Below are 24,270 nucleotides of genomic sequence, written 5' to 3'. Positions count from 1 at the left end.
AGGAAAAAGAACACAAAACAAAAAACAAACAGAGGGTGGGGGATTTTCTAAAAAAAAGTTCAAGAAAATTTCTGTTTCCAAATGAAAAAGGCTCACAAATTATCCAGCATAAGGATAAAAACATCCTCACCAACATATTCACTATATTCTAGTGAAATTTTGGAAAATTAAGAGAAAACAAAAAAGATCCAGAAGCTTACAGAAAGATAAAAACAAGTTTCCTATTAAAATTCAACTGTCAAATGACACCAAACTTCAAGATCAAATCTGGAAGTTAAGACAACAGAAAATGCCTTTTCAAAAGTCTGAGGAAAACATTTTCAAATTAGAATTCAATACCCATCGAAACTGTTAAGAGTAAAATAATTTTTTTATACACTGGAGACCTCAAAGCTTTACCTCTTACATACATACCCCTTTTCATGAAGTTTCTAGACCACACAGTCCATCACTACAGAAAAAGGAAGTTTGAGATTCAGGAGAGAGAGGTTAAAGAGAACTTGCAGAATAATAATCAAAGGAAAATTAAAAATGCTTAGAGAAACCATCTAGAACAAAGTAGATCAAAAAGCTCCAGTGAAGACTTCTGCAAGGAGATGATACTGCTAAGATTTCAATTGTTTGAACATACTTGAAAGAGAATTTGAACATAATTAAGAACAAAAGAAAAAGAAAGCAAGTGAAACAATACAATCATTAACTTCAGGGAAGATAAAATGCTGAGCAGGAAAGGAAAAGAAAGCAGAATACTATATGATCCAGCTGTGACTACAATTTAAATATCCATAATACTCTTAATCGGAGAAGGCAATGGCAACCCACTCCACTACTCTTGCCTGGAAAATCCCATGGATGGAGGAGCCTGGTTAGGCTGCCGTCTATGGGGCTGCACAGAGTCGGACATGACTGAAGCAACTTGGCAGCAAAACTCTTAATACAGAATATCAATCTTGACAAAATTATGCTGTAACTATATTGAGAAGCTAGGTGATGTGTGTGTATGTAATGGAGCACAAATGAAAAGAATTATTAAATCTTCATCTTTCCATAATGGGAAGTTATTAATAGAGTGTAAAACAGAAAAATTAGGCAGCAATATATTACTAAGAGAAACGGAAGTACGCAGCAAAACAATCAGCTAAAAGAACTAAAAGTTTCCTTGGGAGAGGAGGCAATAGGAGCAGGGAGAGACTTCCCTGGTGGTCCAGCAGTAAAGACTCCACCTTGCAATGTAGGTGACATGGCTTTAATCCCTGCTCAGGGAACTGAGATCCCACATGCCATAGAGGAACGAAGTCCATGGGCGACAACTAGAGAGCCCACATGCCGCAACTATTAGACCTGCCCTCTGGGGAGCCTGCATGCCACAACTCTGAGACCACTAGCTGCAAGAGTTTGCAGGGTTAGCGGTTTTTAACAGGCTTTGTAGAACTGCTTGATTTTCTAAACAATGTGCATGCAGAAGTTTGATAAAAACAAAATATATTTTAAAAACGAACACTTAAAAAAAAAAACAACGAACACTTACCAATATACTTTTCTTGCTTTTTGAATAGAGGTAACTGTTTGGACTTCTTTTAAGGTTTGCTTTGTTTTCTTTTCTGCTGATTTGAATGCCTATTTATAAGAAAAGAGTTTTTAAGTAATTTGTTGAAAAATTTATTTAAATAATACCAAGTAAGTGATAGGGCAAGAAATAGTTTAAATGCCACAAAATGATGCAATCTATATATTAATACACACAGCATGCACATAAAGTAATGAAAAAAACTTTGCCTTAAATATTAAAATGATTTTAAACAAATATCTGCTTAAGACCTATCAAAAAAAAAAGGGGGGGGGTTTCAAACAGTTCATTTATTTGCCAGATAATCAGTGCAACCATACAGTAGATTTGGGGCTAGATGTCAGAGACACAACAATGAATAAGTCATTGGGGTCTAGAAGAAATATATAAATACATAATTATTCAAATAAACATGGTAAATGCTACAAAGGATGCTGCAAGAGTATAACAAAGGAACCTATATTTATAATTGATTATGGTCAAAGGTATTTCTGAGGAAATGGCACTTAGGCTGAAGCCTGAAGGATTAATGGAATTACCAATGCAAAGAATAAAAAGATAAGGAAAAGGGCAGCTTGACCAGCAAGTATAATCACAGGGTAAACTGTCAAAAAATGAGGGCGGAGAGGAAGATAGAACTAAGTCATGAAGGCCATTCGTTTAACAGATTTTAGTGTGACTAGGTTCCAAGCAATATTCTAGGGACTGGGACACAGCAATGAATAAAACAGATAAAGATCCCATGTTCATGCAATCTACATTCTAGAGAGAAGACAGATAATCATATGTTGGGGTGTATGTTTTTAAACAAGAAAAACAAAGAGTCAACAGAAATTGAGGGCAGTCGTATTTTTACTGAGAGTGGTCCAAAAAGGCCTTTCTGATAAAGGCTTATTTAAGTAGACACATGAATGAAGAGGGGGATCCAACCACGAAAAATCTGAGGAAAGAACATTCTTGGAAGAAAGAGCAGCAAGTGCAAAGGCCCTGAGAAAGTAGTATGGGCCACTGTTGTAGAACAGTTTACGATCCCACTGTAGTTGGAAAGAACATGTAACTGTGTGGTGCAGTTGCCAAATCATGTCCAACTTTTGTTGACCCCATGGACTACAGCCCACCAGGCTCTTTTGTCTACGGGATTCTTCAGGCAAGAATACTGAAGTGGGTTGCCATTTCTTTCTCCAGGGGAACTCCCCAACCAGGGATCATACTCTAGTCTCCAGCACTGCAGGAGGAGTCTTCACTGACTGAGCCACCAGGGAAGCCCCATGTAACAGGATAGGTGATGTGATCAAAGGGAAGTAGATTGTGTGGGACCTGATGGGCCAGAAGGGCTTTACAGTGTCTTAAATAAGACAGGAAGAAACTGGAAGATTCTGAACAGAGAATAATCACTTCATTTTTCTTTAAAAGGACTTACTGAATATGAGAAAAGTCTAAGATGACACCAATATTTTTAACTTGAGCAAAGGGAAAATTACTGAGATAGAGAACTCCGGGGAAGACAGGCTTAGGGGAGAAAATAAAAACTGGAAATACACACATTTTAAGCAAAATTAAATTTAAAAGGTATTTCTGAATTTGAAAATCTCATTTAAAAATAGAAGAAATAATTCAGTTCAATTCAGTTCAGTCGCTCAGTCGTATCTGACTCTTTGCGATCCCATGAATCGCAGCATGCCAGGCCTCCCTGTCCATCACCAACTCCCAGGGTCTACCCAAACCCATGTCCATTGTGTCGGTGATGCCATCCAACCATCTCATCCTCTGTTGTCCCATTGTCCTCCTGCCCTCAATCTTTCCCAGCATCAGGGTCTTTTCAAATGGGTCAGCTCTCTGTATCAGGTGGCCAAAGTATTGGAGTTTCAATTCAACATCAGTCCTTCCAACGAACACCCAGAACTGATCTCCTTTAGGATGGACTGGTTGGATCTCCTTGCAGTCCAAGGGACTCTCAAGAGTCTTCTCCAACACCACAGTTCAAGAGCATCATCAATTCTGTATATGGCTGATTCATGTCAATGTATGACAAAAACCACTATAATATTGTAAAGTAATTAGCCTCCAACTAATAAAAATAAATGAAAAAAAAGAGCATCAATTCTTCAGCGCTCAGCTTTCTTTATAGTCCAACTCTCACATCCATACATGACCACTGGAAAAACCATAGCCTTGACTAGACAGACCTTTGTTGGCAAAGTCATGTCTCTGCTTTTTAATAGGCTGTCAGGGTTGGTCATAACTTTCCTTCCAAGGAGCACCTTTTAATTTCATGGCTGCAATCACCATCTGCAGTGATTTTGGAGCCCAGAAAAATAAAGTAAGTCACTGTTCCCACTGTTCCCCCATCTATTTGCCATGAAGTGATGGGACCAGATGCCATGATCTTAGTTTTCTGAATGTTGAGCTTTAAGCCAACTTTTTCACTCTCCTCTTTCTCTCTCATCAAGAGGCTCTTTAGTTCTTCTTCACTTTTTGCTGTAAGGGTGGTGTCATCTGCGTATCTGAGGTTATTGCTATTTCTCCTGGCAATCTTGATTCTAGCTTGTGATTCCTCCAGCCCAGCGTTTCTCATGATGTACTCAGCATATAAGTTAAATAAGCAGGGTGACAATATACAGGCTTGACATACTCCTTTTCCTATTTGGAACCAGTCTGTTGTTCCATGTTCAGTTCTAACTGTTGCTTCCTGACCTGCATACAGGTTTCTCAAGAGGCAGGTCAGGTGGTCTGGTATTCCCACCTCTTTCAGAATTTTCCACTTTGTTGTGATCTACACAGTCAAAGGTTTTGGCATATTTAATAAAGCAGAAATAGATGTTTTTCTGGAACTCTCTTGCTTTTTCAATGATCCAGTGCATATTGGCAATTTGATCTCTGGTTCCTCTGCCTTTTCTAAAACCAGCTTGAACATCTGGACGTTCACGGTTCACATATTGCTGAAACCTGGCTTGGAGAATTTTGAGCATTACTTTACTAGCGTGTGAGATGAGTACAACTGCGTGGTAGTTTGAGCATTCTTTGACATTGCCTTTCTTTGGGATTGAAATGAAAACGGAGCTTTTCCAGTCCTGTGGCCACTGCTGAGTTTTCCAAATTTACTGACATATTGAATGCAGCACTTTCATAGCATCATCTTTTAGGATTTGAAATAGCTCAACTGGAATTCCATCACCTCCACTAGCTTTATTTGTAGTGACGCTTCCTAAGGCCCACCTGACTTCACATTCCAGGATGTCCAGCCCTAGGTGAGGGTGAGTGATCACACCTTCATGATTATCTGGGTCGTGAAGATCTTTTTTTTACAGTTCTTCTGTGTATTCTTGCCACCTCTTCTTAATATCTTCTGCTTCTGTTAGGTCCATACCATTTCTGTCCTTTATTGAGCCCATCTTTGCACGAAATGTTCCCTTGGTATCTCTCATTTTCTTGAAGAGATCTCTAGTCTTTCCCATTCTGTTGTTTTCCTCTACTTCTTTGCACTGATCGCTGAGGAAGGCTTTCTTATCTCTCCTTGCTATTCTTTGGAACTCTGCATTCAAATGGGTGTATCTTTCCTTTTCTCCTTTGCCTTTCGCCTCTCTTCTTTTCACAGCTATTTGTAAGTCCTCCTCAGACAACCATTTTGCTTTTTTGCATTTCTTTTTCTTGGGGATGGTCTTGCTCCCTGTCTCCTATACAATGTCACTAACCTCCATCCATAGTTCATCAGGCACTCTATCAGATCTAGTCCCTTAAATCTATTTCTCACTTCCACTGTATAGTCATAAGGGATTTGACAGAGATCATTCTGTCATTTTTGAGATTACAAAGAAATAATTAAGTCCATTAAATTAATAAGGCAGAGAAAAACAATGAACGTTTACTCTAAAACATATTAAGTACCTTCTCAGCAGCTTCAACAGTCTTCTGCGTTTTCTTAGCAGCATATCTCTTGTGATCATAATACCTAGAAAAATATCTCTCTTAATTTTAGATAAAATCTTTACACTTTAGTTTTCCATTTACATTATTCCTAATTTTACAGACTCTCAAACAATTAAGAACAAGTTTTGCACATTATGTAACTTTCTTTTGTATGTTGTATATGAAAAAGTTAAATAATGCACAAGGTTTTAAAATATTTTCTGAAAAGTATTTCACCCCAAAGTATATATAGTCAAAATAATACTTCTTATCCATAATACCCCAACAGATTTATTGCAGGTAATATTTTACCTAAAACTTATACTTATGGGAACTCCCTGGCAGTCCAGTGGTTAGGAATCCGTGTTTTCACTGCAAGGGACATAGGTTTGATCCCTGGTGGTCAGGGAACTAAAGTCTCACATGCCTTACAACACAGCCAAAAAATAAATTTAATTTATACTTAAATTTGTGACTTACTTTTTGGCATTGGCATATGCTGACAAGCTGAGATCAACATCAACAAGCAATGGCCTGTTTTTCTGAGGCTTCTGCAGTTGCTTATTCTTTTGCTTTTTCTTTTTTCCTTTTGGCGGTTCGGTCTCATTTTTCTCAGTACTGACGTCACCATCAACATTGTCATCTTCCTCCTCTGATAACAAGTATGGATTTCTATTAAAAATATTCAATAGTATTTCACTAACGTCAATGACATCACTTTCTTATTTTCAATTTTTTTCTCAATGAAATTATAAATGGTCTACAGTACTTAAAAAGTTGCATTATTTTAATGTAAATTAATGTTTCCCAGTATTTTCAGAGAAAAGTTTTCAAATAAATTTTTAATGAATACAGTGAAAAATTAAACAGCGAAATAAACATTAACTGCTTAACTAAGAATCAAACTTACCTTAGCAGCATTGTTACATGGTTTGTCTGTAGTTTTAATTCTTTGATTGCATTTGCAACAGGGTCTCCTTGAGCCTGGGCTTCTTTCACAATTAACCCAATTTCCGTCCAATCTATCTGGTTGGCTAAAGCACTTCGAACAACCTGAATGGCTCTGTCAACTATTTGTAAGTTCATTTCTATAAGTTCTCCTTTAAGTTTGTCTATTTCCTTAAGAAATAAGCCAAAAAAACATTTGTTTCAATGCCAGTTGAAGTTCCCATTTTTGAAAAAGTATATGAAAGAAAGTTAAACACAGTACCTGAGCCTGCTGAAGAGCTTCTAATCTGTTTTCGTGATCCTTCCGGACATTATCTAATTTCTTCAATGCTTGTTTTTCCTTTTGTTGACAAAACAGAATTTTTAAAAATCAGATTTATTCTACCATCTGTACCTTCTCTCTTACCTCCTGAGACTCACTCTCCCACCCCTACTTCTGCCTCCTCAATGTTGTTACTAGCCGGCTGAAGCTCCCTGTAGTCCACCTCCCCAGGTTTAGGCTACCCCAAAGTGTTTCATGCTCCAAAATTACCTCTCCTGACCGTCTACCTCCCATTCCCTACATAGGAATGTATATTTAAGATATGCCCCTAATGCCCTTGCGTTATTCAAGGCAGAATTCAAGACATTTTTCCCTATGACATAAATGTAAAGTTTGGGGGAATGCATCCTTAGCATGAGTTCCTAAAATAGCTTCTTTTTATTTTATTGCTGTTTTTAATTTCTCTTATTTGTATCTATTCTTTTTCCTAAATTTATTACACAAAGGCTCATGGTAGTTATCTGACCTTTTATATAGTCAGTACTCAGTATCTGCAGATACAAAACCTATAGATATGGGAGGCCGACTATATTCATTGTACTATACCATTTTGTAAAAATCCTTGGATTTTGGTACCCACAGAGGCTCCTGGAACAATCCACTGCAGGCAGTGAGGGATGACTGTGTAGCATTTTATCACCTGGAACTTACATTTTAAGTTCCACACAACTTACTGATATGGGAGCTAAGTTTTCACAATAGTCAGAGCATTACCACTAAATGAATATGAGCATGCTGGATGTAATATTAAAAATACTTAAATTGTAAGAATGGTGACTCTTAAAAGAATGTACAACAATTGCTAATATAATCCATGAGTATTCTGATGCACATAAAAATATGGGATTCAATGTTACCCTTAAACAACTTGATAAAGTGCTGCCACCATGTGGCAATCATACTGTGTAACTGGTAACCCACCTGCTTTGAAATTCTGATTTTTACTAATTTTTTAAAAAAAACAACTGAGGGTGGGGAGGACACAGGCATTCACGTAAAGTTTTTGCACACATATTTTAAGATCTTATGAATATTTTTAAAAATCAAATCTCCTTGAACTCAAGAGTGACTGTCACCATTTTCTAAAACTTCTCTGCAGTGAGAGCCCCTTAAACATGGTCAGATGTGCTGGGAAAACACAGCGTATTAAAGCTTCCTTGCGGAGTCACAATACACACAAACTATATAAAGGTCTGCTTCAAAAGACCACTTTAACACACGTGCTGAAAACACTTCCCTCTCCTTCAGCCCGGGGTTTCCCTGGTAGTTCAGATGGTAAAGAATACGCCTGCAATGCGGGAGACCTGGGTTTGATTCTGTGGGTTGGGAAGATGCCCTGGAGAAGGGTATGGCAAACCACTCCTGTATTCTTGCCTGGAGAACTCCATGGACAGAGAAGCCTGGCAGGCTACAGTCCATGGAGTTGCAAAGAGTTGGTCATAACTGAGCAACTTTCACTTCACTTTCACTCCTTTGGCCCATTTAAAAATCTCCTCCTTGAAACACTATTCCTTTTACAGCAAAGTTTGAGAAGCTCTGGGTAGTTGTAATAAAGCAAATCATACTAGGGAATAAATAACAGGCCTCCTTGTCACTGTATTTCCTGGTTTAGAGAGTATCTGATACTCTAATAGAGCAAATGAGTGGGGTTTTTGTCTGTTTAACACTGGTTCCCAAAAACAAAAAAAACACACCAGTTCCCCTGGACCTTTATCAATATCCCAAGAGATCAGGGCATTCCCATACTACTTCTAAAAGGCTACCGATTTCTGTATGAGAACATCACCTACCCAGCAAACCACACTTAAGGCTAGTTTATATTAAATAAATTTAATATAATAAATTATATTAAATATCATGCTATTTATATTATATTAAAGTGTGGTTTTTATATAAATCACACTTAAGGTTTAATATAAATGTTTTTAATAATACCATACCTGTTGTAAAGCTTTTAAATCTATTTTCTGACCTTCTATCTTGGAATAAAATTCATCTACGGCCTTATCAAAAAAAGAAAAAGAAAAAGACAATCAACCAGCTGAAAAAAAAAACCCCAAAATATGGTCTCTGCATCAACTTTCATACACACAATTTTAGAGTTCATTTTGTTTCATAACACCACTCGAAGAACTTGAGCAGATTTCCAGTAAATGTATTATACAGCTAAACAGTCAAGAATCAAATTAAGTTCAGATCTTTGGTCCTTCATCTTAAAATAAAGTGACAACAAACTTTTCCAACAGTCTGTATCTGTGACCTCACTGATTTTTAATGTCCAGATTTATAGTGATTGTAAAGCAAAAATATTTTCAATTTCTCAAAGGAAGCTGGATTAATCTAACAATTCATATCATGCTAACTGGTCAAAAAACAGAATCAGAAAACCCACCTTGTCAAATGATTCAAATTCTATATATGGACATTGTGAATGTTGAGAAAACAAGAAAGGATGAAATTCCTCATACCTGTAAAACATATTTACTATATCACATTCAAGAACATTAATAAACACCCAAAGCAAACAGACCCATGCCTACATACTTACGTGAGTATGTCTTCAGTTGGCTTATCTACCTCCAGGCTTGGTTTTACTTCTCTTTTCTGAATGATATACCCCTACAAAAATCCAACATTAAAACTAATTTCTATTTATAATTAACAAAGATTTACTTTCCTTGAATGATATTGACTTTATTGGCTTATAAAATTATTCTAGTTAAAAATAATCAGTAGGATTTGTCTATTGATTGCATCACTTCTCAAAATGATGTTTTTAAGGATTAGTAAGAATCATTAGAACCTACTAATTCACATGGACAAGAGAAAAACAGGGAATAAAGAAAATGAATATTAATGATTTGATAAAGTAGTGGGATTATACATATGCATTTTGCTCTTTTCTTCCATTTTTCAGATGTTCTGCAATTTAAAAGAGCCAAAAGCACTTTACTTTCAGCAGAAAGTCTTTGGTTCACACTGCTGGTAGGAAATTTTAGTTCATTTTAATAACTGGGTGAAGGGTATATTTGGACTGAATTTAGCTATAATAACCAGAACTTTTCCTAAACTTTTTTGTAAGTGAAGTTATACTTGGGACTAGGAAAGAAAAACAAGATACGAGGTAATTCAGCAGATATTTAATAATTAAAAAGATGTTGTAAATTTTTGGAAAGTGAAGGCAAATTAAAATGTGCTTTTCTATCTAAAAAACAACCTAAGAGGAAATATCTTCAAATTCCTCAAACTTCTGGGAGTGCTGATACTGACCCAGTACTTTGTAGAAGATTTAAGGAACAGAACAAAAATCAGAAACCAACAGCAATTAAAAAAAAAAAAAACTACCTTAGAATAAGCATATTACAGGTGTTAAATTTCCAAATTACAACAAAAGATTTACATATACTGATCCTTCAATGAAACTTCTAATATCTAAGCCACAACAATATATAGCAAGTATTATGTGGCACTACCTTTCCATTGAAGTTGGATGTTGTTTTCATATACTCTTCTGCTTTCTGTAGACAAACAAGTACTTTTTCAATAACTAATAGGGAAATAAGAAAGGAAAGAATGAGTACCAATCAATTGTCCATTAGCTATTACCAAACATCTATGCAGAAAATAGAAAGTGCTTATGAAATAATAAAGTTATTTAAGAAAATTAGTTATTTCATGCTTATAATCAATGTATTAAATAAGAATATATCTTGGTCAGCTTGTTGTCCCAACAGCTTTTAATGAATCCATCTTTCCCCTCATGATCTAAAAGGTACTTCTGTTCATATGCTAAAGTCTCACATATATTTGGGCTTGTTTCTGAATTCTTTATGCTGTGTATTCCTTCTTCCAAAACTTAATTACTACAGTTTCATAACGCATTTTAATCTATGAAAAGATTATTTTCTACCATTACTATTATTTTCCAGAGTTTTCCTGAACATTTATATAGGCTTTTTATTGCACATATCAGATTCATTTTAAAAAGGAAGTGTAATACCAAAATTAGCAATACCACCTGTTGGCATTTTGAACAGGACTGCACTAAATTCATATACTCCAGAAACTAAATCATTCATTTCAAACATTCAGTTTATATTTTTAAATTCACAAAAAAATTTGACAGCATAAAAATGATCCCTAAACCTTAAGAAATAATATATAATCCCAAAACATTAATAGCAAAAATGATTTTTTTTTAAATTTTACATGAGAATCTGCAGATAAAAACTTGTTTCAAAGACCAAATCTTCCATTTTCCTTATATTTCCTATAATTTTTTATTATCCTAATCTGAAAGTTAATTTAGGTTTAATTAATCTAGAAAGTGAATTTAAGTAGTTACAAAAGCCTAATTCATTATGTAGTCACAGCACAGCACTTACAGAGTTAAAATCCATAAATAATGCTACTTCTAGAAACACCTCAGGTGCTGAGTCTGAAGGTGAATAATTCAACTCCTTCAAGCCTCCAGAGATTGTCTCAAGTGCAGTAACCCCTTCAAAAATTTAGGAGGAGGGAGGAAGAATATTTCATAATTGAAAGGTAATAGGGTAGATCAAGAGATTAAACTGCATGTTACTAGGGATAAAATGTCACATTACAGTACAAAGTCAGGAATATCATATGGACAGAATACTCATAGGTCAAATTGTTTTTAAGTTTAAAACTACGCACTCACTGATTACTTTTCCCAGAAATAATTTTCACAGGTTTAAAAAAATGAAATAAATAAAAATGGGCAAAACTTGTAGCATGCACGTATACCTTTACTTTCAAATTTTTCATCCACTTTGACATTGGCAGGGAATCCATTTTCTATAAGACAATGCTCAATGAGAGCTGGCCCATAGGCTATAAAAGCAAAGGATATTATTTGTAGTATTTTCCTACAAAATTTCACATTCAAAATATAATACTAGGCTAACAAACACATGAAAAGGTGCTCAACATCACTCATTATTAGAGAAATGCAAATCAAAACCACAATGAGGTACCATTACACGCCAGTCAGGATGGCTGCTATCCAAAAGACTACAAGCAATAAATGCTGGAGAGGGTGTGGAGAAAAGGGAACCCTCTTACACTGTTGGTGGGAATGCAAACTAGTACAGCCACTATGGAAAACAGTGTGGAGATTCCTTAAAAAACTGGAAATAGAACTGCCATATGACCTAGCAATCCCACTTTTGGGCATACACACTGAGGAAACCAGATCTGAAAGAGACACGTGCACCCCAATGTTCATTGCAGCACTGTTTATAATAGCCAGGACATGGAAGCAACCTAGATGCCCATCAGCAGATGAATGGATAAGGAAGCTGTGGTACATATACACCATGGAATATTACTCAGCTGTCAAAAAGAATTCATTTGAATCAGTCCTAATGAGATGGATGAAACTGGAGCCCATTATACAGAGTGAAGTAAGCCAGAAAGATAAAGAACATTACAGCATACTAACACATATATATGGAATTTAGAAAGATGGTAATGATAACCCTATATGCAAAACAGAAAAAGAGACACAGAAATACAGAACAGACTTTTGAACTCTGTGGGAGAATGTGAGGGTGGGATGTTTCAAAAGAACAGCATGTATACTATCTATGGTGAAACAGATCACCAGCCCAGGTGGGATGCATGAGACAAGTGCTCGGGCCTGGTGCACTGGGAAGACCCAGAGGAGTCGGGTGAAGAGGGAGGTGGGAGGGGGGATCGGGATGGGGAATAAGTGTAAATCTATGGCTGATTCATATCAATGTATGACAAAACCCACTGAAATGTTGTGAAGTAATTAGCCTCCAACTAATAAAAAAATTAAAAAAAAAAAAATATATAATACTAATGTATATCCCAATATAAGTCATCTACTCAATAGCAGTAACCAGTGAAAATAACAATTGGTTTATTTATTTTTAAATGCTATCAGAAATGACAGTTACTAGAAATTACTTATAAAAATTTGAGACAATAAACCTGAGGAAGTCAGTGCAAAAGTTACAAGAATTTAGTGGAATTTAGCCACATATAAAAAGGATTATAAACCAGGGATGCAAGGTTGGTTTAGCATCCAAAAACTGGTTAATGTAATATATCACATTAACAGAATAAAAATTTTTCTATTGAAAAATCCAAACTTACAAATTTCACATGTTATACTAACTAATGGAAAGTTTTCAAAATAACTTCTTAATGCATTCTAATTTCATAGGAGAGGAAGAGTAACTCCCTTAGTAATCAATGGTACCTGTCTTCTCATATGTCCTTTTCAGATTCCTTAATACAGAGATAAGTGATGACTTTTCTCAAGTATAATGGAAAATCTTTATGCTGGTTATCAACAGTACCAGGCAGACCCTGGAATGCTCTGAGACTCACCAATAAAAATCAAAAAGCAAAAACAAAGAAAACCCAGCCAAGCTAAGTGGGTTATTAAACCAAAAAGCTTATGACACTGAAAAAACCAACTGATTTCTTAGAAAACTATAGCTAGCAATCAAGTACTAGATAACATACTATTAGTTTATATAACTGTATTGCTGTTAAATAAGATCTAAAAAGTAATGGTCAAAGTTCATACAGTATAATAAATTTCTCTTTCTTTGAAAATAAACCTCTATTTAAAGATCATTTTAAACTCCTTCCTACATTTATCAAGTTGTTCTAATTTTCTACTAGATTTAAATTTCTACTACAATTAGATCTGCATGTGTTAAACATATTCCTGAAAACCATATTATTTTACAAACACTTTGTTGCTCTATGTAGGATTACTCACGAAGTAATGGGTTAAGAACTCTCTTCAATAGTTCACCCTTAGGTGCACTGGCTAGTATTTCAGTCAATCTGTGAAACAAAATTAACACACCCCTTACTATCTTATATTTAATAGATCTTACAGAAATATTCACAATACTTTGACACGCATATATTTACCTGATCTTCAAAATATTCTAAAGTATAAGAGGAGTTAGTTTACTCTATAGGTAAAACCAAAGCGGTGGGGGGGAGTCATAAAAGCAACTAAGGTTACTAGGTTCCTGAACAGCAGGCTGAGACTCAAAACCAACTTCTCCAAAGAAACCCAATACTTTTTTCAACTAAGTCATACTGCTTGTCATCAGTGCGCTCATATGACATGAAAAGACACAGTTTTATGCAATAGTTAAATGTAGTTTGTGGAGATTGGTGTTACCATCTTTTTAAAAAAAATTTTATTAGAGTATAGTTGATTTAAAATGTTAGTTTCAGGCGTACAGTAAAGTGAATCAGTTATACCTACACATATATCCACTCTTTCTTTTAGATTCTTTTCCCACATAGGTCACTACACAGTAGAATTCCCTATGCTTTTTACATGTTATTAGTTTTCTATTTTGTACACAGTAGTGTGTACATGTCAATTCCAATCTCCCAATTTATCCCTCCCTGTTAATATACCTTAACACCTGAAATGGCTTTACCTAACTAAGCATTTAGAAAGAACTCAAGGACGCTGTGGGCCATTACAACCCCCTAATCAGCATCAACTTCATCTACTAACTCCTTAGAAATATAAATTCCCAGGACCTACACCAGAAATACTTAAATCAAAAACTAGAGGGGGAGTTGTGCATGGAGTCTGTATTTTACCAAGCCCTCTAGGTGATCCTGATGCATGCTAAACTTTGAAAACCACTGTTGTAGCCTCTTAGTCAGCAGTCTTCCAGTCAGAAGATTATAGCTACAGTCAGAACCTTATCCCACCATATTCCTATTTCTTTTAGATAAACCAGAATTTCTATCTCCTTTCGCACTCTGCCAAGATATCCATTGTCTTTTTAAAGAACAGCTAATAAGTCCCCTCACTTCACCAAGAAATTATAAATATCTGAAGTAACAACAAACTTAAGATTAAAAAAAAATACACTTGCTACTCCCAAATAAGGCTTAACTGCTTACATTCAAGTGCACATTTATATAATTCAAGCAGTCCTAATTTATTTTATGCAAGTAAACAAATTATTTCCTTATGTGACAGTGCTTTCATATCCTGATGTATAATCTCTTTTACTATCTAATACAGTATGAAATGAGTTAATAAACAAAACATGTTACCTTTCCAAGGTAAGCAACGGTTCAGCAGCTCTAGCATGATCAATTGGATAGCGTTCACGAACAGCAAATTTAACATCATCAGACTCATCAGTTCGAAATCTTAGGATATTTAAAATTAGATACTCATAATCCGTAAGAACAATGTTTCCCTGTAATAGAATAAAATATAATTTAATGTTTTTCCTAAATCATTCTTAAATTTCCTTAAAAATTGAGAAAGGAAATGTCTCTTAAAACCCCAATGAAGGCTACAGAAAGGAAGTTACAAACAAAAAACATTTGAGTCACATCTCAACAATGCTCCTTACACTGACCCAGCATAGACTGTGAAATAAAATAAATAAATTAAACACTCCAAGTCTGAAACACAATGAAGGGGTCTGGAACAAGGTTAAATTCTGTGTGATGGTTCTGCTGCTGCTGCTAAGTCACTTCAGTCGTGTCCAACCCTGTGCGACCCCATAGATGGCAGCCCACCAGGCTCCCCCGTCCCTGGGATTCTCCAGGCAAGAACACTGGAGTGAGTTGTCATTTCCTTCTCCAATGTGTGAAAGTGAAAAGTGAAAGTGAAGTCGTTCAGTCGTGTCTGACTTGTAGTGACCAGATGGACTGCAGCCCACCAGGCTCCTCTGTCCATGGGATTTTCCAGGCAAGAGTGCTGGAGTGGGCTGCCATTGCCTTCTCTGTCTTCTCTCCTACCTTTGAATTAACACCTTGATGACCACCAGTTGAACTTAATGTTGCCCCTGGTTGAGGCAAATCTACAAACGCTGTGGCTTGTTAAGAAAAACCACATATATTTCAGAAGCCAAACACAAAGCTATTTATTTATATTTTCACTTGCAATTTGTCTTTTAATGGCAGTTATATGGCAAAATCAATAAAGGTCATAATACCCTCTGACCAAGGAATTCCACAATTGGTTATTTATGTGGCCTAATGTAGTAACTCAATAAAACCAAAAGCTACATGCTTAAACTGCAGCTTATTTACGACAGGAAAAAAACTAGAAACAGCCTAAATGCAAAAATCAGGGAAAGTGTTAAATAAATTATATCAATATGACAAGATATTTAAAAGCTGTTAAGACAACGTTTAAAAAGTAGAAAAATGTTTTATAATAAGATACAAAATTGGAAGACAAAAAATCCTGTATCCTGGCAAGCGAAAGGCAAATACAGGGGAAAATTAAAATACTTATTTGCTCAGACAGTAAAGAATCTGCCTGCAATGGGGAGGCCCAGGTTCGATCCCTGGGTTGGGAAGATCCACTGCAGAAGGGAATGGCAACTCACTCCAGTATTCTTGCCTGGGAAATCCCATGGACAGAGGAGCCTGGCGGGCTACAGTCAATGGGGTTGCAAAGAGTTGGACATGACTGAGTGACTAACACTTCAACTTTTTTTTTTTTTCATTAAAAAGTGAGGATTTTAAAAATCTTTTTAAAATTTAACATAATCTTTTTAATAAAAAAGAGGGGGAGAAGCCTAATGAAAATAAACTGCCCAAAGAACACAACCTTCCAAATTTATTATAGATAGTGAAGCTACAGGTTGTTGTATAATTAAAATACAAAAAAGCATTCATGAAGCAGTCACAAATGCCTTAGCAAGTACTCAGAAGTTGTCATCAAAGATGGTGGGAATAGTCTCAACCTGATGAAGAATAACATAAACGTCACTAGAGGGGGCCAAGATTCACCCTGATCACAGATACACAGATATACCTTGAAGGTATTATAGGTTTGGCTTCAGACCACTGAAATAAAGCAGATATTGCAATAAAGCAAGTCACATTAATTTTTTGATTTCTCGGTGCATATAAAAGTAATGTTTATACTATACTGTAATGTGTAATAATATAATGTGATATATATAACAAAACATATAACAGTGTATAAATAATACACTGTAAAAACAATGTACATATCTTACCTTAAAAATACTTTATTGCCAAGAACTCCTAACCATCAACTGAGCTTTCAGCAAGCTGTTTGTGGTAACATTAAAGATCAGTAATCACAGATTACTATAAAAATAGTAATGAAAAAGTCTGAAATATTGTGAGAATTAACAAAATGAAACAGAGATACAAAGTGAGCAAAGGCTGTTGAAAAATGGCACATCAAGCAAAAAGTTACTTGATGCAGGACTGCCACAAACCTTCAATTTGTAAAAAAAAAAAAAAAAAAATGCAGCATATGAGAAGCACAATAAAATAAGCCTCAGTAAAATGATGTATGCCTGTAGATAATCTGAAGTTTCTGGTGTTGAAAGAGTAGGACCTACTGCTAAAGGTTCTAACTTCAAAGAAACCATGAATTTAGAAATTTAAATATTTATTTAACTTAACAGAAATGTTAACTGCATAAGGAAAGTAAGAGACTTGGACAGAGGTCCATATAGTGTCTAATTAGTTCATAAAGATGTGACTTGAAAAACAGATCTGGCCATAGGGCCTGGCATCTAGAAAGTGCTCAATAAATGTTTGTTGACTCAAACTGTTCAGTTATCAAGAGCATCTGGAAGATTCAAGTAAGGTAGTTCCCTAAAAGGGCTTTCTTTAAACCAAGGTTTCCCAAAAGTTTTCTGTTAAGATGGTTCCCATTACTTTAGCTGTGAATACTGGAGTTGCTTGGAGTCTAGAAAGAAGACAACAATTCTCTTCTATCTCACATATAAGGAACAAATAGGGACCAATTTCCACCGAAGAGCTGTAGTTAAGTCCAGTTCAAATGACTCATGCAAGAATTAAATGGGACCATTTAGGAGATGATAATCACAGAGAAAAGGAGAAAAAGCAAAGAAACAAAGACATTCAGGTTCTTTCCAAGTTTAACTATTATAAACACTGTAAGAATATCCTCGACATGGTCCTTTCCAAGCACTCACCTCAAACTCTTATAATAAATTCCCAGAAGTGGAATTCCTGGGTCAAAGGTTTAGACACATAAACTTTAAAAATCACGTTATAATCTGTCAAATAATCCTCGAAAATAATGTTCTAATCTGCCCTTGTTCCTGTACACCTTTTTTTTAACTCGTCTTTTTTTTTGGCTGGATTAAACCTGGGCCATGGCAGTGAAAGCTCAGAGTCCTAACCACTAGGCCACCAGGGAGCGCCCTGTACATTCTTGATAACATTGGTTGTCATCAAACATTCCAATCATTTATATGCTGACCGAGAAATAAAGGAATAAGAGGAGAAAGAAAAATATCTCACTTTTCTCTCTCAGTAATTTGTGAATTTATACACATTTTCATAAGCCATTTGTATTATTCTTTTCTGAATTGTGTAATCAAGTACTTTACCCATTTTTTCCACTTGAATGGTTTGTGAAAACTACATATTGAGGATTATGAACACTTTATTTACCATACGAGTTAAAAATATTTCTTCCCAGTTTTTCACTTCATATGTAGATCATGGTGTTTTCTGCTTTACTCAGTTTTCAAACTGTCTTACTGGTAGGTTAAGTAGTCATATTTATTATTTTCACTGTTAAGCTTAAAAATCTTTTGCATCCCAAATTCGTCCATCTTAATCCATATTTTCACCTAGCACTTCTATGGTCTCACTTTTTATATTTAAATTTTTCATGCAAATGGAATTTATTTTGCTGTTGATAGCTCATGAAAAAACATTTCCAAGATAGAACAGGTAACTAAGGGAAGGATTAAGAGGCAAGAAGAATGGTGAGGCCATTAGCAGTCCTCCTCTTATAACTGTTGACACTGAAAGCACGGCTATATCCCTAAGTCTCAAATGCTGTTTAGGACAATACTATTTGATAATTTGCTGGCTCTATCACATCAGTCCTGAAATTTAAAGTACCAGATAATATTTTCACTTCTCAGATCTTCATCCACCACATTTAAATGCTATTATTTTTTGTTTTTCTGGCTGCACACATGGCATATGGGATCTTAGTTCCCAGTGGAAGCACAGTCTTAACCACAAACCACCAAGGAAGTCCCTCAACTACTATTTTAAATGGCTAAGGTCTGCCTAAATTCTGGCCTCCAGATAAGATGAAGATTAAAGGAAGATTACATTTTACTTGCATTGCACTACATTATCCTAGTGTATCAATGGCCTTTCACAAGAAAAAAATGTTCCCTGCTCATGTCTGATAGCACTCTTATAGAAGTAATCGACAATACAGTGAATTCTCCTCACCCCACCCTCAAATTTAACTTACCCTGTCATAGAGCTCAATGATTAAGTGATAAGCAGCTTCATCACTTCCAAACTGAAAATCTACAATTCTATCCACACCAAGCTGTTTTGCACTGACTAATCTCCGGCTCTTCAAATGTTTTCGGCACTAGCAAGAAAGAAAAGAAAAGGGCATTTAAATAGTAAAAGTGAATTTCTAATCATTTGGTATTGGTTTATAAGTAAGTTTCTCCTTCTAATTTCCATTAGGAATGATATCTTAAGACTAGAAGATAAAATAGTACAGTCTTAAAATCAAAACTTACAGAATGATAATCAGAAGAAATAATTTTATTTCAGACCACTCTGACTGCTAACTCTGAAACAGTATTTCATATTCAATTTTTAAGTAGACAATAACAGATAACGAAATTTACTTTGTTGCTTTATATCACTGCTAAATAAATTTCTGTCCTTGTCCTGAAGACCACACACAAAACCGTAAACTTTTTTTAAAGGCCTTTCTACTCCAATTTTTTAAATATTCCAAATTTCCTTTTGTGTGTTTGTGTCCAAGATTAATTAGTGATTTCTACTAATCTTTCAGTTCAAATACAAATTCTGAACCATGAGCTTACTAGAATTCTATAAATCAGTCTTCCAACTTACAACCAATAACCTATTCTCACAAACTTTATAAATAAAGCTCAAGCAGAGTTTTTGAACAACTTAGCTCAAACCCAAATACAGCAACTCCTATCTTTTATCAAATCCCATTTCTATCCCTAGTCGTAAGGTTCTTGTTCTTATCAGCAATTAAAATAAAATGAACATGTTAAACCCAAAGGCAACTTACTTGGTAAATACCTACTGTTTTATATTTCGTGTACTACCCTTCGAAGTGAAAGTCACTCAGTCGAGTCCAACTCTTGCGACCCCACGGACTGTAGCCCCCTGGCTCCTCTGTCCATGGGATTCTCCAGGCAAGAATACTGGAGTGGGTTGCTATTTCCTTCTCCAGGGGACATTCCCAACCCAGGAACTGAACCTGAGTCTCCTGCATTGCAGGCAGATTCTTTACTGACTGAGCTATGAGGGAAACCCATACTACCCTTTACTATAAATATCTAAGTATGACATCAACTAAAAACAAAACTACTCTGTGGCTCCTTAAAAAACTTTTAAGAATTGTTTCTCATTTTTGAATCTGAAAGACCTCTTAGTCAAGACCAGAAAGAAAGGATGCTTTCTTTTCCTCAAGACTCAACTCCAAGACAAATTTTACAGATAAGTTCATCTAAAACCATCTTAAAAAAAGAAGAAATATGCAGGATCATTCTTCAAATCAATACCAATTCTTTCATAAATAAGAAGAGTTCTCCAGAGCTACAGTTCAAACTGACCAAAATTCTTTTTATGTACTCAGGCAGAATTTTATATTCATATTATATTCAGGCAGATATGTCTTTTTAACCTTCACAGAATAAATATTCTCCCCCTCCTAAATTTAACAGTTTTCATTTAGAAGTGGCCTACTTTAATTTTGACTTAAACAGTGACCTACATTCAGGGCTATCTTTAAATCCCCAGGTGAAAATCAGTCAATTTGTCCAGTAACATTTTTATGAGAAAAATAAAGTTAAAATGAAGCTAAAAGGCATCCTTGAATGGAATAGAAGTCCACACCATGGAATGGTAAAAAAGGGAAAATTATCATGAGTATAGAGAGACATATAATACATGTGTAAAACTTGTTTTTTCTTTATTTCTCTCCTAGCATCTTGGTGAAAACAAGCTCTGGCAGTGCCACAAAGCCGTATCTGGCATCCCCAAATGTGAGAATTAGGAAAAGTCACTGATTTACCACATACTAAACATGATTCTCCCTGACATACAACAGTAACAGCTCTTAGTTATTTATAAAGTGCTTAATGTTGTCTACTCCACTGGAGGGAATTTGTATACATATTTAGACTGACACGTATACCTAACTCATAAAAGTTTTCTTTTTTTTTTTGAGTGTCTGATCTCCTATCAATATAGCCTTATTTGGGGATGTTTACACAATCCCAAAAGCATAAAGCTTATCATCTATCATCTGTAAAACTGAAATGATATTTGTTCTTCATATCCACTGAGTTGCTAAACAACCCAATGAAGTATTACTCCTTGAAGAGTGCTATGCAAATATAAAGTGTCATTATTATTAAGGACAATTTCCAAAAGAAACATTTTGGGTTACTATTAAGTAAATGAAACTTTTAAGAATTTGGTTAATTTTGTGACAGGCCTTGTGATTTGGGAAACACTTACCTAACGTGTAATCCAAAACAGATTCTAAGTTGCTGGGGATAAGGATCTTCTCTGTAAAGCCTCTAATGAAATAACACAATGCCAAAACAAATAAATTGCTGAAGGAAAGTGAGGAGGAGAGGAAGAAGGAAATTAATACATATGGAGCCCTATTATGTGTCAGGCATTGTGTTAGGTGCTTTACGTTTAACTTCAATTAATCCTCACCAATAACCCCATTAAAGAGGCATTATCTATATTTTACATTTAAAGAAACAAGTTCCAAGAGGTTAAGTAAAATTTCCAAGTTATAAAATTATTCAGCAGCAAAACCATTAATTCAAAGTTATGTATATCTGATTCTAACATCTTTCCTCTGTACCAAGAGCTCTCAGTATACCTATTATGTCAATAAGCAAATGGGTAATACATTCACAGATGCAGGATCTCAGTTTTAACAGTAAAACAGAGAGAAGAGAAAAGTAAAAAGATACGGCTGGTAGCATACTAATGTCATTGAGTATTCCAACAAAATACATACTGGCAGCTGAAAAGTGAACTGTGGGAGACAAGGATAGGGAAGGAGGGCAGAAAACAGAAAGCCAAGAATGCTGGGGTGTAGGATATAGACTCAGATATCATAGAATTGTAAAAGGTGGGATAACTAATCAAAATGATGCTTTAGAAAAATCAGTGTTGGTCTGAAACAAAAATTTTTTGATAGTGAGAAGCACAGAGTTAAAAGACTATAACGACCAGCTCTATAAAAGCTTGAATTAGAATGGTAACTTTGGGAAGGAAAGATCTGGAACACAAAGTGGTGTGATGGATAAAAGGGAGAAGTTAATAAACATCTCCTTTATTCATCCGGTATGTCTCAACTACTCTGTATTTATCTGTTTTATTTATTCCAAGGAAGAAAAACCAGTTTATAACTTCAATTGTTAGTGACCACTCTCAGGGCCTTAACATTTAGCTTCAAGTATAATAAAGTTTACCTTCATGGCAAAACTAGACGGCATCATATTCTTAGGCCACTCAAATTCTGTTGTGTGAATTCGTATGCCAGATTCGAGTAAAAGTGTAGCTTTAAAGTCTGGTCTGTAGAAGAAAAAAGTCAAAATTTCTTTAGGGTCCTACCAGCACTAACGGTAGGCTGTTGTTGTTGTTGTTTTTTTTTAATTAATTACAAAAGATAAAACAAGCATATAAAATGCTCTTACTTTTGAAGACGAATAAGATACGTTTTATTATCCACATCGTAAACATTGTTTACTCTCATTCCTAGCAAGCTGCAAAAAGAAAGAAAACATGTAACAAATCATACTACCATTTGAAACATAATACTTCCCACAACTTAAACCAGTAGGCGGAAGCACAGCCTGCCAAAGAGGGAATCCTTAAAGATAGGGAGTCAACCAGAGTGCAAAGGCTGAAGGCCAGCAACCTTCTGCCCAAACCTCGAATGTAACTTTAAAAAAAGGGATAGATCAGCTCCAGGAACACCATACAATGCTTTGAGTTTTTTTAAGTGATCCAATACATATATTAGGAAATACAGTCAAATCTAACTCAATTATAGAAGAAAAAATGTAAACGAAGCCCTGAGAAATATGACAAGGCTCACACAGCTAAATAATATTAATAAAAACCGAACTAGAATGCAGATCTCCGGCCGAATCTGTTATCTCCAGCTAAAACTCTCTGGGGTGAGGAGGAGAGTCAACCAAACCAAGCATCTGGTCTGGAAACCTCTGGAACTAATGACTTACTCTGGTGTCCTGGAGTCCAACTGACTTCTTTTAGTAAACGTTTCCTGCCAGACTGGGGCGACTCAGGTCGGCAAGCCGAGAGCCCTGCCAAAGTAGGACGCAAGACCTGGCGAGACCAGCAGCCCAGGAGAGCCGGGGGGGTGGAGCACGCGGCCGCCGGGGTCTCCCCGGCATCCTCAGGGCCACGGAAAGATGTCACGCGCTCGCCCACTCAGGCCTAGCCAGGTCTACTGGAGAACAGCACCCGCGGGGAGGGGGGGGGGGGAACGACGACACAAGGCCGTTCTTATTTCTACAGTGGGGCTATGGCCTCTGCCTCCTGCACGCCCCGCACAAGCTTGGTCACCCGTCGTACAGTACCTGGCATTCAGCTCCGCAAGTACCGCACGGAGGTCAACGGTGCTAAAGCGGGTCTTCATGACGAGCCTTGAGGGTCGCTACCGCAGTTTCCTCCACTGCCGGCCTGACTCAACGCCGCTACTCTTATGCGCAGGCGCACTGGGCGGATCTACGGCCGCGGAGAAGATCCAATACTCCTTGAAGCGAACGTTTTTTTGGTCACATTTTGTGAAGCGTTCGGCAGTCAAGTCGTCGTCGATTAGCTTCTCGTCGTACCAAAACAATTCGAAATAGATACATATTATTTTCTTGAAACTGCATTTCTTCCTGGAAAGCTTACAAACTAGTCCGGTTACTTTGCTCCCTTGCCTCTCGGGATTCAAGCCAGCCTCCATAGTGACTCCTACTGGTCATAACAATTTATGAGCAACGTACTAGGAGGATTTCCCCAGGTACCGTTCCGAGTACCTGAGCAACGACCACTTTCCCTAGGGCGTACACTTGAAATTTAACGCAGTGGACTATTTCATTCGCCCTACAGTTACCCTCAATGATCAAGGCAAACCAACTCTCAAAAAAAAAAAAAAAAAAAAGTTCCTATTCTGATAAGTGTTCCTCTCCAAAGAGCATTTTGCGTTTTGCTGTGAGATTCTTATCCATTCTAAGTATTGGGAGGCCCTGGGCTCAGCATAGAACCTGATATACAATAGGGGCTCTATAAATACTTGGCAACCTGAATATTCAGTTGTTTCGCTAGATAATGGTGAAGTAAGACTAAAAATAAAAATGGAAAAATATTAAAATAAAAAAGAGACAGGGTCTCGCTATATTGCCCAGGCTGGAGTACAGTGACTACTCACAGGCGC

The 24,270-nt window shown here is 36.2% G+C and overlaps 1 protein-coding gene across 2 annotated transcripts in view; it reads right to left on the bottom strand.

Annotated features, from left to right (window-relative positions):
- Positions 1 to 23,570, bottom strand: part of NEMF (nuclear export mediator factor) — a 48,832-nt gene extending 25,262 nt beyond the window's left edge. For both annotated transcript variants that reach the window (XM_043919020.1, XM_043919021.1), the window contains exons 1-16: positions 23,426 to 23,570; positions 22,517 to 22,585; positions 22,292 to 22,394; positions 19,045 to 19,170; positions 14,844 to 14,992; positions 13,525 to 13,592; positions 11,511 to 11,597; positions 10,217 to 10,290; positions 9,292 to 9,362; positions 9,136 to 9,211; positions 8,684 to 8,746; positions 6,684 to 6,761; positions 6,384 to 6,592; positions 5,954 to 6,145; positions 5,453 to 5,516; positions 1,529 to 1,617 (exon numbers count right to left, since the gene is read on the bottom strand). In XM_043919020.1, coding sequence (XP_043774955.1) covers positions 1,529 to 1,617; positions 5,453 to 5,516; positions 5,954 to 6,145; positions 6,384 to 6,592; positions 6,684 to 6,761; positions 8,684 to 8,746; positions 9,136 to 9,211; positions 9,292 to 9,362; positions 10,217 to 10,290; positions 11,511 to 11,597; positions 13,525 to 13,592; positions 14,844 to 14,992; positions 19,045 to 19,170; positions 22,292 to 22,394; positions 22,517 to 22,585; positions 23,426 to 23,484 — 1,577 coding nt within the window. In that variant the 5' untranslated portion in view covers positions 23,485 to 23,570. The remainder of the gene's footprint in view (positions 1 to 1,528; positions 1,618 to 5,452; positions 5,517 to 5,953; positions 6,146 to 6,383; positions 6,593 to 6,683; positions 6,762 to 8,683; positions 8,747 to 9,135; positions 9,212 to 9,291; positions 9,363 to 10,216; positions 10,291 to 11,510; positions 11,598 to 13,524; positions 13,593 to 14,843; positions 14,993 to 19,044; positions 19,171 to 22,291; positions 22,395 to 22,516; positions 22,586 to 23,425) is intronic.
- Between the last annotated feature and the right edge of the window lie 700 nt (positions 23,571 to 24,270).

This window comes from Cervus elaphus, chromosome 12 (assembly GCF_910594005.1).
Source record: "Cervus elaphus chromosome 12, mCerEla1.1, whole genome shotgun sequence".
NCBI lineage: Eukaryota > Metazoa > Chordata > Mammalia > Artiodactyla > Cervidae > Cervus > Cervus elaphus.
Note: the sequence above shows the minus strand (reverse complement) of the source record. Positions and strands in the feature narration are given on the sequence as shown.